Here is a 12,923-nt window from a genome sequence, read left to right on the forward strand (position 1 = left end):
CCCTTAAAAATCTGTGGCCTTTTGTCTTGTGCCGCATAATGGCCGCCTATGACCTTTGACATTTTCTGCAATGCTCGTAATGCTCACAATGCCCCGGGCAAGGTAAGTGAAGACTTGCCCAAGACGTGGATTTATTCATTGTGCATACAGCTGTACCTTGGGCAGCTGCATCAACAATTGAGGGTTTCTTTTTTTATAGTGGGGTGCAGCACACATAAGAAAACATTCTATGATATTGCGCAGAAGTAAATTGAGCAGCTTTTGTAGGACACAAAACGACAATGCAGAGGGTTGGGTGGTAAAATGAAAAAAGGGAAAACGGAAGGGAAATGCCAACACAAGTTGAACCGTAAATCCCAGAAGAAAGTAGATTACGCATTCAGACAACCGGTGATTAAGGTACTCGCCTACCTGAGTTAATAAGCGGAAGAGCTAGAATTTTCAACAAATTACGAGGGGTCTTCCATGAAAATTTGCGTTTTCTTGTTTCACAAGAGTATACATTTTAAGCCTGGATTTTAATGGCCAAAGATAATACACAAAATTAATTATTATATGTTACTCTTACATCTGTTTATATTTTCCTTTATTATGGTACTAAATTTGGTATATTTAATGGAGTTACGCATTACTTTATAAACAAATATTTTAAATATATCTAAAATCCTCCAATGATTGCATTTCTCGTTGCAGTTTCGAACACCTGAAGGCAAAGGACACGAACTTTGAGCAACGCTATGCCAACCTGGGCAACATCTACTTCAAGCAGGGCGTCACGGAATTCAACTGGGACAGCAATGTGGAGGATGGGCTCAGCACGGATCATTGAACTCCAAACCAAATATTACCGATTAGAAACTAGCTGTAGGACACACCAACTCATTAATATGTAGCTGGACAGGGCAGAGTATAGATAGAGGGGTGGTCACTGAGGTTGCCACCACAACGCAGAAGCATCAGCATGAAAATCAACCGAAGGACTTTAAACTAGCGTCTAAGCATAATGTTAATTAAGCAGATAAAAACATCTAGCGGACTTGGCTTGTTTCACTCATAAGTAACACAACAAAAGGGCAGATGAGCGAAATCTCAGAGCGCTTGTTGTCTCTAAACCTAATCCTAAGCACAACTATAATAACTTTGAACATAAATGTACTTCTTGCTGATACGTCGCAATCCGAATATTTTTGGAAATGTAAATACTTTGCATAATATGTGTATTTTATAAACGCGAAGTCTCTTTCAATACCTTGTGAGGCGCGAGCACACTCGAATTCAATTTTCACCTTCACAGCGCACCCACATCACATCGCCATAAATTAGATTAATTAATTAGTTTTTAACACGTAGCCTTTCGTTTATTGTTACGCCAAGTCTCTGCAAAGCCAAATCCAATGCTTGGAAAATGTTTTCGATCCTACAACGCATTTATTTTATTTTACTACTTAGACATCACTGTAAATACTGCAGAATAAAGTTAAACACAAACCAATTAAATAGGAGAGTGCAAATTTTTGTCTTATTGTTTTCGCCAGTCAAAGTGAACAAATGTAGAGTTGTTAGCAGGCATCATTATTTCAGACAATAATTAATTGGAAATTGATACCAAGCGAAAATGCAAAATTTTATAAACAAAGCCAACGAAATACACACAAAGCCAATTGCCTAAATCATAGACGAGCATTAACACATTGCCCAAAACAAAAGTAATGTAAAATATTTAAAATATTGATTAATAGCATAATAATCTATGAGGCATGTTCCATTTTATATAGCAACCATAATTGAAATTTTCATGATTTTGAAAAAAAAAACACAATTTTGTAGCAAGCAAACACACATTGAGAATAACAAAGAACAAAGCAAACACAAAAAATTAAAGCAGGTAAAATTGAATAAAACAAATGAATTATTGAAAATATAATAGCATCCATTATTTATTTCTCTTTCTGGTCACCAAAAGGCATTGAGTGGGAAAATAAAACTTAAGCATGGGTGTTTGTTTATTGTTCTTAGCCAGAAAAATATTTTTAAAAAATACGGTTTTTATGTCTTTCATATTTCAGAAAAAATAAAGTATTTCTTTTGGGCTATACAATTAATAACAAAAAAAAAATTGCATTGCATTGGTTTTGGGGAACTAATGAATTTCGGTTTCCGTAGCAGGCTTTTAGGGATGTAAAAATATACATTTTATAAATATAGTTTCTTAATAATTTTCTAAAATTTCTACCAGACACAAAAACGTTAGTCAGTAGTTATTTAAAATTAAAATCAACAAAGCATTGTTTGGCAATAATCAAGTTGATTAGGAAGGTTTTAATGACCTAGCAAAGTAATGGAAAATTATTATTTGTTCATTTTAAAGACAATAAAAATTTATTAGGCACTAAATTGATCTACCTCATTTCTCAACATCCCTTCGTCATAGATGTTATAAATGCGAGGAAAACAAACCTAATAATAAGACATCACCCAGACGGAGCACAAAATCGCCGACTAATTTGCACCAATTTGAGGGAACAACTAAACGGAAGAGCAAACATCGTTTTCCCTCCCGTCAAATCCAAGCCCATGGGATCGGATCGATGAAAAATTAGCAAACTCAGTGCGCATACGTACGCCAAGGTGTAAGCTCGATCGGTAAGCTCGAATACGGATATGCCGGAATCGCAGTCAACGGGTAGCTATCCGGGCAAATCCTCCCCCGGATTGGATGTTGTGGAGCAGGTGAACGGCAGCTTTGGACGCTGGCAGTTGCGCACCATCCTGCTGATATTCCTCTGCAAGATTCCCAGCGCGTGGTTCACGGCCATCATCATCTACACGGCTCCGTATCCCTGGAAGGGGGAGCTCGTCTGCCGCCCGGCCGAATGGAATGTCAGCCGGTCGCGTGAGGATCATGTCAGCCAGATCCATCCGCTTTGGCAAGATGCGCGCAGCACGGATCGCTTGTTCAACGTGGACGTGTGCAATGCCTATTCAAACTCCCTGGCCCGCGGATTTGTGCGCAGCCATGGCCGGGAGTGGAACGCCTCGGAGTCGAAGGAGCCGGATGCCCAATCTTCGCTGCCCTGCAAGCACGTGGAGCACATGACCGACTACAAGTCCCTGATCATCCAGTTCGACCTCATCTGCTCCCGTCGCGTTCTGGTGGCGATGACGCAATCTTTTCATGCTCTTGGTGCCCTGATTGGCGGTCTGATGGCCTACTCCGCCCTCAAAATGTTTGTGTTTGCTTAAAATATTCTTCTTATCTCTGTATGTTAATTATGGCTTTTATTCCCCAGAATCAGTCCGCGACGCTTGATGTTGCTGGGCATGATTGGCCAGATATTTTGCGGAAACCTTACTGGATTGGTAGACACCTACCAGTTGCACATCTACTTCCGCTGCCTTACATCCATATTTTGTGCTCTTATGTATACTTCCGGACAGTTTATATGTGAGTATAGTAGACATTTGACCTTAGAGCTAGGTTAAACTATAATTTAAAATTTAAATGTTCAATTATTTACATATACATTTATTTTGCAAGCTTAGATAAAACTATTTATATATCTTTGTACTTGTAGGAATAAAATATTTTTATTAATTTATTTGAATACTAAAATGCTAAGTTCCATTTTGGTTACTTCCTATACCATTCAAATCAAAAGACCCAAGACACGAACTAATTTCTGTTTCTCACTTTAGTAAACGACATCACGTCGGGCAAGGCTCGCATCATTGTGGTCACTCTATCGGAGTTGTTCTGGTCCATGGGTCTCGTCCTGCTGCCCGCCATTTCTATATATTTCGACGACTGGAGCTACCTGTACGTGGCCATCTCATCCTCACTCATCGTGCTAGTTTGGCTGCATCGTTGGATAGCGGATGCTCCTCGCTGGCTGCTGCAACATCAGCGAGTGGAGGCTGCACTGCGTCAGCTGCTGGAATCGGCCACCTACAACAACCGGAAAGTGCCGCTCACCCTCGACGTTCAGCTCACGGTGTACGCCAATGATCTGGAGCAAAGGGCCAGGCAGAAGCAGGGCTACTGCCAAATCTGGGATGGCGAGACGAAACGCAGCCAGTTGGTGTACATCCACTGGATCTGGGGCGGAGCTATGGTGCTCTATAACATCACCCTGCTGATGATCCGAAATCTAGGCACTCAACAAGTGCATGTGAACACTGCGGCCCTGGGATTTGCCGAGATGATTGGCGTTTTTGTGGGTCTCTATCTGATCCTATACACACGTCGCCACTGGCGCTGGGCAGGAAATTTAATGATTATAGCAGGTCTCAGCACATATTTCATTTGGCTGCTGCCCGAAACTGGTGAGCATTAATTGTATACCAAATATGTATTATTTAAAAGAGATATATTTCCTATAGAACGAAATTCGCGTCGCGTGGGACTGGAGCTGGTGTTTTGGCTCACACTAAAAGTGGCAAACTCCGCCTCGATAGCTGTGCTGACCACCTGCACAAGTGAGATTGTATCCAACGAAAAGCGCGTGTTCCTGCTGCTGTCCGTGATCTCATTCAGTCGCCTGTGCTTGGTCTTTAGCCCGCTGCTCAGCTGCCTCACTGTCATCCATCACCTGGTGCCCATCACCATTCTGGGCACAGTTGGCTGGATTTATGGCCTGGCCCTGCGTCGCCTCAATCGCTACTATTGGAACACGGAGCAGCCGCAGATAAGCCGGGTGCCCACACCCAACACCTATCGTCGCCAGTCGGCCATCATAATGCGCCGCTGCAGCACGGCCAGCTCGGAATGCAGTGCCTACAGCAATGAGCTCTTGAGCCATCTTGAGCGGAACATGGCTGTTAGTATAGCCGACATTTGGCACATTAATTTTCATCCTTCGAGTGAGATCGAAATGGAAATGGAGCAGCATATACCGGAAGGTCTCAGATCGCACAGCTCGGAAACCATTTGAAGAGCTTTTTTTGCTGCCTGAAAGTAGGCTTGGCGAAATAAAAGAATCTATGTACATCCACTATAGTAAGACTTATTGTCATTAAATTGCTTTACAATAAATTTAATTAATTAAAATGAAAACATGTTACACGCATAGGAAAATGATTATTAAATACTAAAGATATTAAGAATACCAGAAAAGAAACACACCCACTTTTATGGGTATAAAATACAGCATTAAAATATGCCAAATTCTTCAGTTTCATTTGACTAATAAATTTCGCCACAAAATCAAAGGCTTTCTTAAGACTAACCTGTATCCACCAAAATTAGAGCATTCAGCGTCATGTATCGCTAATTAAATTAAATATTTTCATTTTTTTTTTTTTTTTTGAGTCTGCATTATGGTCTTAATTAGCAAACGGTGCGTTACCAATTATATAAAATTAACCTATTTAATTGGATAAATTTATGATAATTATCTGATGACGGAGTTAACATCCTGAAGAAAGGAAAACTCTATTGTGTGAGATTAAGAGTAAAGATTGTGTACGAAATTAATGTAGGTCAATGCATCAATTGAGGAACACCACCATCGATGTGTCACTAAGAGCGCTAAAAAAATCGACTGAGACAATAAAGATTAAAATAGAAATCCGCAAGAAAGGCGAAGAAGAATTTGTACAAGCCCAAAAGGCAAGCGCTGATAGCGTAAAGTAATAATGTTATGGCTTCCAAGCTATAAACACCCTTGTTGGACACCCCCGCTCACCTGAGCGCCCAAGATAATGCACACTTGATAGGGGTAAACTCGAACGAAAACTAATAAAATAAAGAGCATTGAAAGACACTCTATCGATCCGTCAACTATTCAATAAAAGCAAATATTAAATGGACAAATAAACGGAAAATGACTCAATCCCTTAAACAAAATCTATTCAGTTTTGACTGAGCCAAATAAATTATGAACTCTAAAAGGGCAAAAACTTAAGCGAAAATGCCTAAATAACTCAATCGCTTAATAACTTTTTATTATTCAAGCAAATTCATTAAGAAAATTAACGCTTGGAGCATTCGAGTGCCAGAGTGAGCCGACTGGCTATAGACCCCGCTGCGACATTGGCGTCAGTTGCCATTTGATTCTCGGCCGATTGAGACGCGAGTGCTCCAAGAAGAAAATCGGGCCGGGACGTGCGAATTGGAAAGCTGCCTTTTACGAACGGACCAGCAGAAATACAAACGCGTGCATAATTTTTATTGTCGCTTAATTAATTTATATTCATTTGTATACAATCAAATGAACAAACAGCAAAGAGACATCGCGAGTTATAAATTGTGTTGTGAGTGAAAGAATAATTAACGGAAATATTTGGCTGTTTGCCGTTTCGAAATAGTGAACGTGGAAAGAAGTAAAAAAGTGATCTTTTGCTGGATTAAGGTCGGTTGGTTTTTTAATAATAATTGTTTTAAATATACTGATTTTAATAAATATCGAATATTAACAAATTACCTTGGGAAAGTCCATCATTAAGGTGCGGTTTTAATTTATTGAATAAATTTCTCTACAACCCACTTAATCATACTTCTGTCCAAAACTCGAGCATCCATTAACTTGATACGAGTACGCCTTTCCAGTGGCTCAGTGGTCTGCCCCATAAGCAGTTATTAATTTGCATTTGAGTTCGAAACAAGTCGTTCAACTATTAGCTCAACCTGCCGTCACTATCTTTGCCTAGATCTATATCACATATGAAATAGGAAATTCAAATATTCAGCACGACCAGTTTTCTACAATTAGCACTGCCTGGAAAATTAGAAATTAAAATATTTGCGCTACCAATAGGTGGACAGACAGATGTGCCGTGTTAGCCGTACAATAGAAAATTAGCACCTGTGAAATTGAAGCATAAAGAGTCTGTCAATACAGATGATCCACCAAAAGCGGTGACAAGCGAATCTTTCGCGAGTTAACAACTAAATCTTATGACTGCAAATTTTTCGCCATGTTTGTCCTCGGAAAATAAGGGCTAACAATCAGATAATGGCATAAAGCGAAGTGGAACTCATTATCTGTCTATAATCAACCTCCTTCTGGCTTATCGATAAGACTTTAATCATTGTAGGGCGTGATTTGTGATATGATATCAGTGGAAAATATATTAAACTTGGCTAATTTATTCATGAATGGAGTTAAATCAAAAGATAACAGAGTTACTTAAGATGACTCATTTCAGGTTCATAACTAAACATAAAGATAAATGTGACTGTTTTGTTTTGCATATAATTGAATAGAACAAAAAGGTGTCACGAGCTAAAGTTTTCCTACATTCTCTTTTTATAGCAAAAAGTAAGTTATAATTTATTTTTTGTTTCCACATGTTTTTTATGACATTCACTTGTCGATGTAAGAACGAAAGTCAATCAAATCAATAGTAAACGCAGATATTTCAAGAATCTAGAGTGATATTCAATGCCTTTGATCGACTGAATTCAGCTGTAAACCGCTTTCAATTTATATCAATAAGACGGCAGCGAGTGAAATAAAAAAAATAAAAGCAAACAAACAAATGAAAAGTCATCACGAATGTTTCCCACTCGTATTTCTAGAATGTTCCATTAGAGAGGCGCCACTGGAGCCATGGTCAATCCTTCACCAGCCCGAGGTGGAGAATCCACTGCCCCCCACATACTCCCCAATGAGATGGAGAACGAACTGGACAAGAGGATGGCATCAGCACCACCTGCAGCACCTGCGAGTAGCGATGTCATCGGGGATGTCGTGGGCGACTTTGGCATCTGGCAGCTGAGAACCATCCTCATCATCTTTCTTTGCAAGATCCCCGCCGCCTGGTTCATGGCATGCATCATCTTCACCGGACCGGAGCTCTATCCCGGTTCGGAGTTCGCCTGCGACACCAGCTATCTGGTTACCAGCAGTAACTCCAGCTTCAGTGTTTCGGACAACCAGTGTTATGTCCTGGAGGAATCATCGGGAGTAAGAAGCGAGTGCCAGCAGTTCACCTACGACTCCAGCTTCGACTCCCTGATCATGCAGTTCAACCTGGTCTGCCTGAGAGACATCTTCGTGGCCTGGACTCAGTACTGGCATCTGTTTGGGGTCCTCGTGGGCGGCGTCATGGGCACCAAGATGATGCTGGCCATCAGTCCGAGGAGCACCTATTGCGTGGGCGCCATTGCCCAGATCGGTTGCGGAGTGGTCACTGGATACGCCAAGGATTTCAGCCTGCACTGCGCATTCCGCTGCCTCTCCGCCGTCTGCTGTGCGATCATGTTCACAAGTGGTCAGGCAATATGTAAGTTCACTCAGGATTAGCAGGAATATTGATGGTTTAACAACTAGGTTTCCAGTTGCCGACATTACGGCGGGAATGCATCGCATTGGTGCCATCATTCTGTACGACACCTTCTGGTCCATTGGGGTCATCCTGCTGCCCGGTCTCTCCTCGTTCTTCAACAACTGGTCGCTGATCTATGTGGGGATCACGTTTCCCACTGTAATGCTGATAGTGCTGCTCTACTGGACCCCGGATTCGCCCCGCTGGCTGCTCCGGCATGCCGTGGACCGGTTTTCCATCGACCACGTGGAGGAAATTGTGCGCGAAGGAGCAGCGATCAATGACCGCACATTCAAGATCCCTCCGGACTTTCGACTTCAGCTGGAGCAGCTGAATGAGCGGCTGAAGGCTCAACCTCCACCCGCACCCTGGCGGGAGTTGTGGAAGGGAAAACGTGCCAAGACGCACATGGTGGCCGCCCACCTGGCACTGGCGTTCTTCGTGATCAACTTCATGGGCATGCTGCTCAACATACGGTCGTTCGGAAGGGACTATCTGGTGCCAAACACCATCGCTATGGGTGAGTACTCACTCTGGAAACCATTTCTCTGTTAAGGATATGAGCATATAAGTATATAAGCTATTCAACAAAAACATCTTTTAACCAGGTAAAAATTTCATTGTACATTTCTGATGTCAAATTTTGTGACGAGTTAGTAAATAATCATTTAAAATGTTGTATTATATGACGTAACCACGTGTATTCATATATATATTTTAATCTTTATTCCTTAGGCTTTTCGGAGATCATTGGATGCTTCATGGCGCTTCACTTTGCCCTCAAGCACAACAAATGGAAGTGGCAATGTGCTGGGGTCTTTAATATATTAGCCGGAATTCTGGGCTGCATGGGCTGGATCTTCACCAATGCTGACTCGAGTAAGTTGTTCTTATAACTATCTTAGCTATTCAGTTATTTGCTATTGTTTCTCCCCAGTGGATGCTGATCTGAAAGTCAGCCTGTGGATGATCATCGCCACCATCCCCAAGGCGGCTGTCTCGTGTGCCCAGTCCATGATCCTGGCCTGCATGAACGAGCTGATGCCGGCGAACAAGAAGCAGCTCTTCGTCTTTTCCGTGGTCACCTGGGCCCGGGTGTGGCTCCTCTCGGCCCCGTTCTTCAATGTCCTGAAGAAGATCGACACGGCTATGTCGTTGACCTCGTACTGTGTGTTCAGCATCTTGGGCGGAATCTGCACCAGCCTACTCCTCACGCCCAGGACGAGTGTGGCTCCGATCGTGCCTCAGGTGGAAGCGAATGACAAGAAGGAGCAGTCCCCCCTAAACGCCGCCGTTTGGACCGTCGAATCCGATGTGAACAATACTCGATTGTAGGCGGAGAGGATCGCACTGCTTTGCCAGCCAATAGCCTTTGTATAAGTCAGCTAATGAAACAACATTCTTCTGTGATTAGGTTAAGTGAATTGTTATTAAAAATGCCTGAAGTTAAACTACAGAATATTAATTGTTTTTTTTTTTAACTTTTAGACAGCTGCTTTACGGGGAAATTCTTAGCAATATTGTATACTTGACTTATCATATCTGGCTTGGCATTTTACCCATTCCAATAACTGCTTTCTTAGGACTTAAATTTTCACCAAAAACCAAACTTATACTATAATTTGCATTATTAACTCAGTAACGGAATAAGAAGCTAATTTGTGCATTAATAACAAGTGTTTTAAGATTGAACTTGTCAGGTCTAGCCAACTTTATCGATTTAAATAAATAATGTAGTACTATAGTTGGCTTACAATATTAAATATTTTATAAATTAAATGAGTGTATCATCGAGGGTGGAGGTCTGAAGCAGCTTTTTGAGAATGGCTATCCGAGTCCATATTCAAAAATATGATGCTTTTAGTGCTCAGCTCAGTCATCAATCGACCAAATGCCAAGATTACGCATCATATCCACCTGATTCATCGCATCCTCTTCAACAAGGGCGTTTTTTTTTGAGGCATTTTTGAAATCAGCACGTATAGAAATGTTTAAATATAAGCTGCTGTCGAGTTTTAATGACGTGTTATCAAAAGGCAAGCTATTCTGTTGAAAGTAACCAATATTTAACAAAAAGAATAAATTTATCCCACATATATTTTGTAATCTAAATGTCAATAATAATTTAAAATACCTGTCTATAGTTAATCTGTTAATTCTACATTTCCAAAAAGTAAACTCTACAAGTTTTTTCCCTAATCCTAATTCACCTGCTTAAAAGATACCCATAAGATATTTGACTAAAACATGATATACACAAGCATCATGTAAAAACACAAATGCAGGAAAATCCAGAACCAGTAAATCCTGTAATTTTTAAAATAATATCAAGTTAATATAAAGTTTGTATGGAAAAACATGGAAGCACAGATAAACAGATAAATAACAAACTCACCTGGTAACCATGAACTTGTTCGAATCGACGGTGAAGTTTTCGCGGTGCAGGTATTTATTGATCCCAATCATGTGACGCCGCACATAATCATCGTAGTCCAATTCCTCCAGATTCCAATAGAGTGTGGGATAGGTGCCATTATCAATCATTTTCTTGAAATAGAAGCGGCTTCTGTTCTTGAAGATCCATTCGTTTAGCGAAAAAAAGCTACCTGTAAGAAAGTCCATGAAGGATTTAATTTTTTTGGAGATTTTTAAAAGAATTACCTGCCAGACATGCCTGCCGGAATTTCTTGGCAATGGGGGTTACTAATCGCCTCTTTTGGGCCAATAGAAGGGTTTGAAGATCCATAAGCAAGGCGGGCACAAAATGAAGAAGCCACACGGCCAACTCATGCTTAAGGGCACTACGCCGGTACTTGAAATTCGGAAACATAATCATTCGCCGTGTGGGAAAAATTCTAGACCACTTCATGGTGAGCTCGCCCAGATGTTGCCAGGTGATGGGATTGGTCACTCCCGAAGTGGCGTTACAGATGCTCAAGCTAAAAAAACGAATATATAAGTTAAGAAGCTAGTAAATTACATGAACTCACCTGCCCAACTTCGCCTTGCCGACCATCATGATCATGGCATTGACCACAAAGTCCACTGGTATGATGTCGCATATAAGATCTTTGTCCCCCAGAATGCTGCTAATTCCCCCCTTTCCGATCTCCATCATTATTCCGCTAATAGCCTGGATATTGTCAATCCAACCGGGATAGGGTTCTCTGTAGGCAGCAGTGACTATGGATGGTCTTACGATCACAATGGGAATCACATGTCTATATGCATTCACGATCTGCTCGGCAATTGATTTGGTAAAGGTGTAGGTGTTGACATGCGGGCCCTTTATATAGTCGGCCAGGCGATTCAGATAATCGTCGGGAATTTTCTGGGTGGCGGCCAGAAACTGACGCCAATCCACCGGCGGCATAGTGGGATACACCTGCTCGTCCACGTACTTGCGACCAGGATTGCAGTAGGCCGTGGAAACGTACAAAAAGCTCTGACAAATATAGTTTTTATAAGTAAAGCGCAGTTAATGACATATAACAAATCTTACCCTTAATTGAGCCATCTCTTTGCAAAGCTCTAGAAGATTGTAGGTGGCCTGTGAGTTGACACGAGCCGATACTTTTAGACACTCATTGAAACGCACCTGCAATTAGTATACCAAATCAGTTGAGAGGGTATTGGAGATACCCAAAGCACACCTACCGTTGCTGCACTGTGGAAAATAATGTTCACCTCGGCACACAAGACGGCTCTGTCGGACTCATTTAAACCTGTTGGTGGAAGCGTCTGGTAAATACATGAGGTTTCTTTGCAGTTTCACTGGGCCATACCAAAGTTGTCGTCCTCAATGTTGCCAGAGAAGTGAAAGATCTTCTTCAGCCTCTCTGGATGCTGTGCCCTCAGGCGCTCAAAGATGGGATTCAGGAGGAATCCCCGGAAGCGTTCCTCCACCGTGACCCCACCCTTGGACCGAATTAGCATGTAGATGCGCTTGATCTGCGGAAAACTCCAGAGCAGCTTCTCCAGCAGTGTTTTGCCCACAAAGCCAGTGGCTCCTATTGAAGTTCATTACCTCTGATCAGTTTATTTTGGAAACAACCTCTTCTTTACCCGTTATAAAGACCACTGCATCTTGGTAAATATCCGTCTGGTGCTCCACAATTTCCACTCCAGCTTTGTCCATGTTGCGGCCACTCTGAAGCCACAATTGCTACTGATCCGGTGAGGTGCCCACTTTCCACCAGCCAGCAACTGGCTTTGCAAAAGAAAATGCCTTGGTCCTCTTGAAACAAGTTTTCCATGAAAACGCAAGTGGAAATTTCAATTGGCCAACGAAAGTAGCAACTCAGACGTAACATTTGAGCACAAACAAATTACATCATATATGAATGTGGAAGTGGACAATACTGGATCTTTGGTTCATGATCAGCATTCGAGCTCATTCAAGGAATTCTGAACTACGAACTCAATTTGCAGGTTGAAAATGGCCTACTAAAAAAGTAGTTCTGAGCTCTTTAAAAATGATGGAATTATAGGCAGTGAATTTTATAATTCTGGGCAGCCATTTTTATAATATAACGCAAAAGAAGAATTCAGAAGAATATTATATGATTATTTTATACGGTTTAAATCAGACATAATTAATTTAACATATGATTCCTTAGCAAATGTTATTTTTAATGTACATTTTTAAGTTGTAT

At 41.4% G+C, this 12,923-nt stretch overlaps 4 protein-coding genes across 8 annotated transcripts in view; 3 read left to right on the plus strand and 1 right to left on the minus strand.

Moving 5' to 3' along the window:
- LOC128252980 (heparan-sulfate 6-O-sulfotransferase 2) overlaps window positions 1-1,497 on the plus strand; it is a 78,865-nt gene extending 77,368 nt beyond the window's left edge. For all 3 annotated transcript variants that reach the window (XM_052981232.1, XM_052981231.1, XM_052981233.1), the window contains exon 6: window positions 694-1,497. In XM_052981232.1, the coding sequence (XP_052837192.1) occupies window positions 694-829 (136 nt within the window). In that variant the 3' untranslated portion in view covers window positions 830-1,497. The remainder of the gene's footprint in view (window positions 1-693) is intronic.
- Window positions 1,498-2,344: 847 nt separating this feature from the next.
- On the plus strand, window positions 2,345-5,071 carry LOC128266547 (solute carrier family 22 member 19). Its single transcript, XM_053003136.1, has 4 exons — window positions 2,345-3,227; window positions 3,291-3,445; window positions 3,697-4,323; window positions 4,381-5,071. The coding sequence occupies exons 1-4, from the start codon at window positions 2,662-2,664 to the stop codon at window positions 4,929-4,931; spliced, it is 1,899 nt and encodes a 632-aa protein (XP_052859096.1). The 5' UTR covers window positions 2,345-2,661; the 3' UTR covers window positions 4,932-5,071.
- Window positions 5,072-5,956: 885 nt separating this feature from the next.
- On the plus strand, window positions 5,957-9,727 carry LOC128264824 (solute carrier family 22 member 13). 2 transcript variants are annotated; one of them, XM_053000533.1, is made up of 5 exons: window positions 5,957-6,350; window positions 7,520-8,226; window positions 8,282-8,788; window positions 9,004-9,147; window positions 9,206-9,727. In XM_053000533.1, the coding sequence occupies exons 2-5, from the start codon at window positions 7,551-7,553 to the stop codon at window positions 9,601-9,603; spliced, it is 1,725 nt and encodes a 574-aa protein (XP_052856493.1). In that variant the 5' UTR covers window positions 5,957-6,350; window positions 7,520-7,550; the 3' UTR covers window positions 9,604-9,727. The 2 variants fall into 2 exon arrangements, with proteins under 2 accessions (XP_052856493.1, XP_052856502.1); XM_053000542.1 differs by lacking the exon at window positions 5,957-6,350 and adding an exon at window positions 6,501-7,259.
- Window positions 9,728-9,752: 25 nt separating this feature from the next.
- Window positions 9,753-12,785, minus strand: LOC128264836 (putative fatty acyl-CoA reductase CG5065). Of its 2 annotated transcripts, XM_053000552.1 has the most exons (8): window positions 12,334-12,781; window positions 12,054-12,278; window positions 11,926-11,993; window positions 11,771-11,866; window positions 11,259-11,713; window positions 10,930-11,207; window positions 10,664-10,874; window positions 9,753-10,575 (listed from the first exon to the last, which is right to left on the minus strand). In XM_053000552.1, exons 1-8 carry the CDS (start codon window positions 12,404-12,406, stop codon window positions 10,509-10,511), a joined length of 1,473 nt encoding a protein of 490 aa, XP_052856512.1. In that variant the 5' UTR covers window positions 12,407-12,781; the 3' UTR covers window positions 9,753-10,508. The 2 variants fall into 2 exon arrangements, with proteins under 2 accessions (XP_052856512.1, XP_052856519.1); XM_053000559.1 differs by lacking the exons at window positions 9,753-10,575; window positions 10,664-10,874 and having other exon boundaries at window positions 11,070-11,207; window positions 11,263-11,713; window positions 12,334-12,785.
- Between the last annotated feature and the right edge of the window lie 138 nt (window positions 12,786-12,923).

This window comes from Drosophila gunungcola, chromosome 3R (assembly GCF_025200985.1).
Source record: "Drosophila gunungcola strain Sukarami chromosome 3R, Dgunungcola_SK_2, whole genome shotgun sequence".
NCBI classification, from domain to species: Eukaryota; Metazoa; Arthropoda; class Insecta; order Diptera; family Drosophilidae; genus Drosophila; species Drosophila gunungcola.

Bases quoted from the DNA above. Each gene is read 5' to 3' on its own strand.
- LOC128266547 (XM_053003136.1), top strand. From the start codon at position 2,662: ATGCCGGAATCGCAGTCAACGGGTAGCTATCCGGGCAAATCCTCCCCC. The intron at 3,228-3,290 runs GTTTGTGTTTGC...TTTATTCCCCAG, and splicing joins GCCTACTCCGCCCTCAAAAT to AATCAGTCCGCGACGCTTGA. The intron at 3,446-3,696 runs GTGAGTATAGTA...TTCTCACTTTAG, and splicing joins TACTTCCGGACAGTTTATAT to TAAACGACATCACGTCGGGC.
- LOC128264824 (XM_053000533.1), top strand. From the start codon at position 7,551: ATGGTCAATCCTTCACCAGCCCGAGGTGGAGAATCCACTGCCCCCCAC. The intron at 8,789-9,003 runs GTGAGTACTCAC...TTTATTCCTTAG, and splicing joins GCCAAACACCATCGCTATGG to GCTTTTCGGAGATCATTGGA. The intron at 9,148-9,205 runs GTAAGTTGTTCT...GTTTCTCCCCAG, and splicing joins CTTCACCAATGCTGACTCGA to TGGATGCTGATCTGAAAGTC.
- LOC128264836 (XM_053000552.1), bottom strand. From the start codon at position 12,406: ATGGACAAAGCTGGAGTGGAAATTGTGGAGCACCAGACGGATATTTAC. The intron at 11,714-11,770 runs GTAAGATTTGTT...TATATTTGTCAG, and splicing joins AAGAGATGGCTCAATTAAGG to AGCTTTTTGTACGTTTCCAC. The intron at 10,875-10,929 runs GTAATTCTTTTA...ACTTTCTTACAG, and splicing joins CCGGCAGGCATGTCTGGCAG to GTAGCTTTTTTTCGCTAAAC.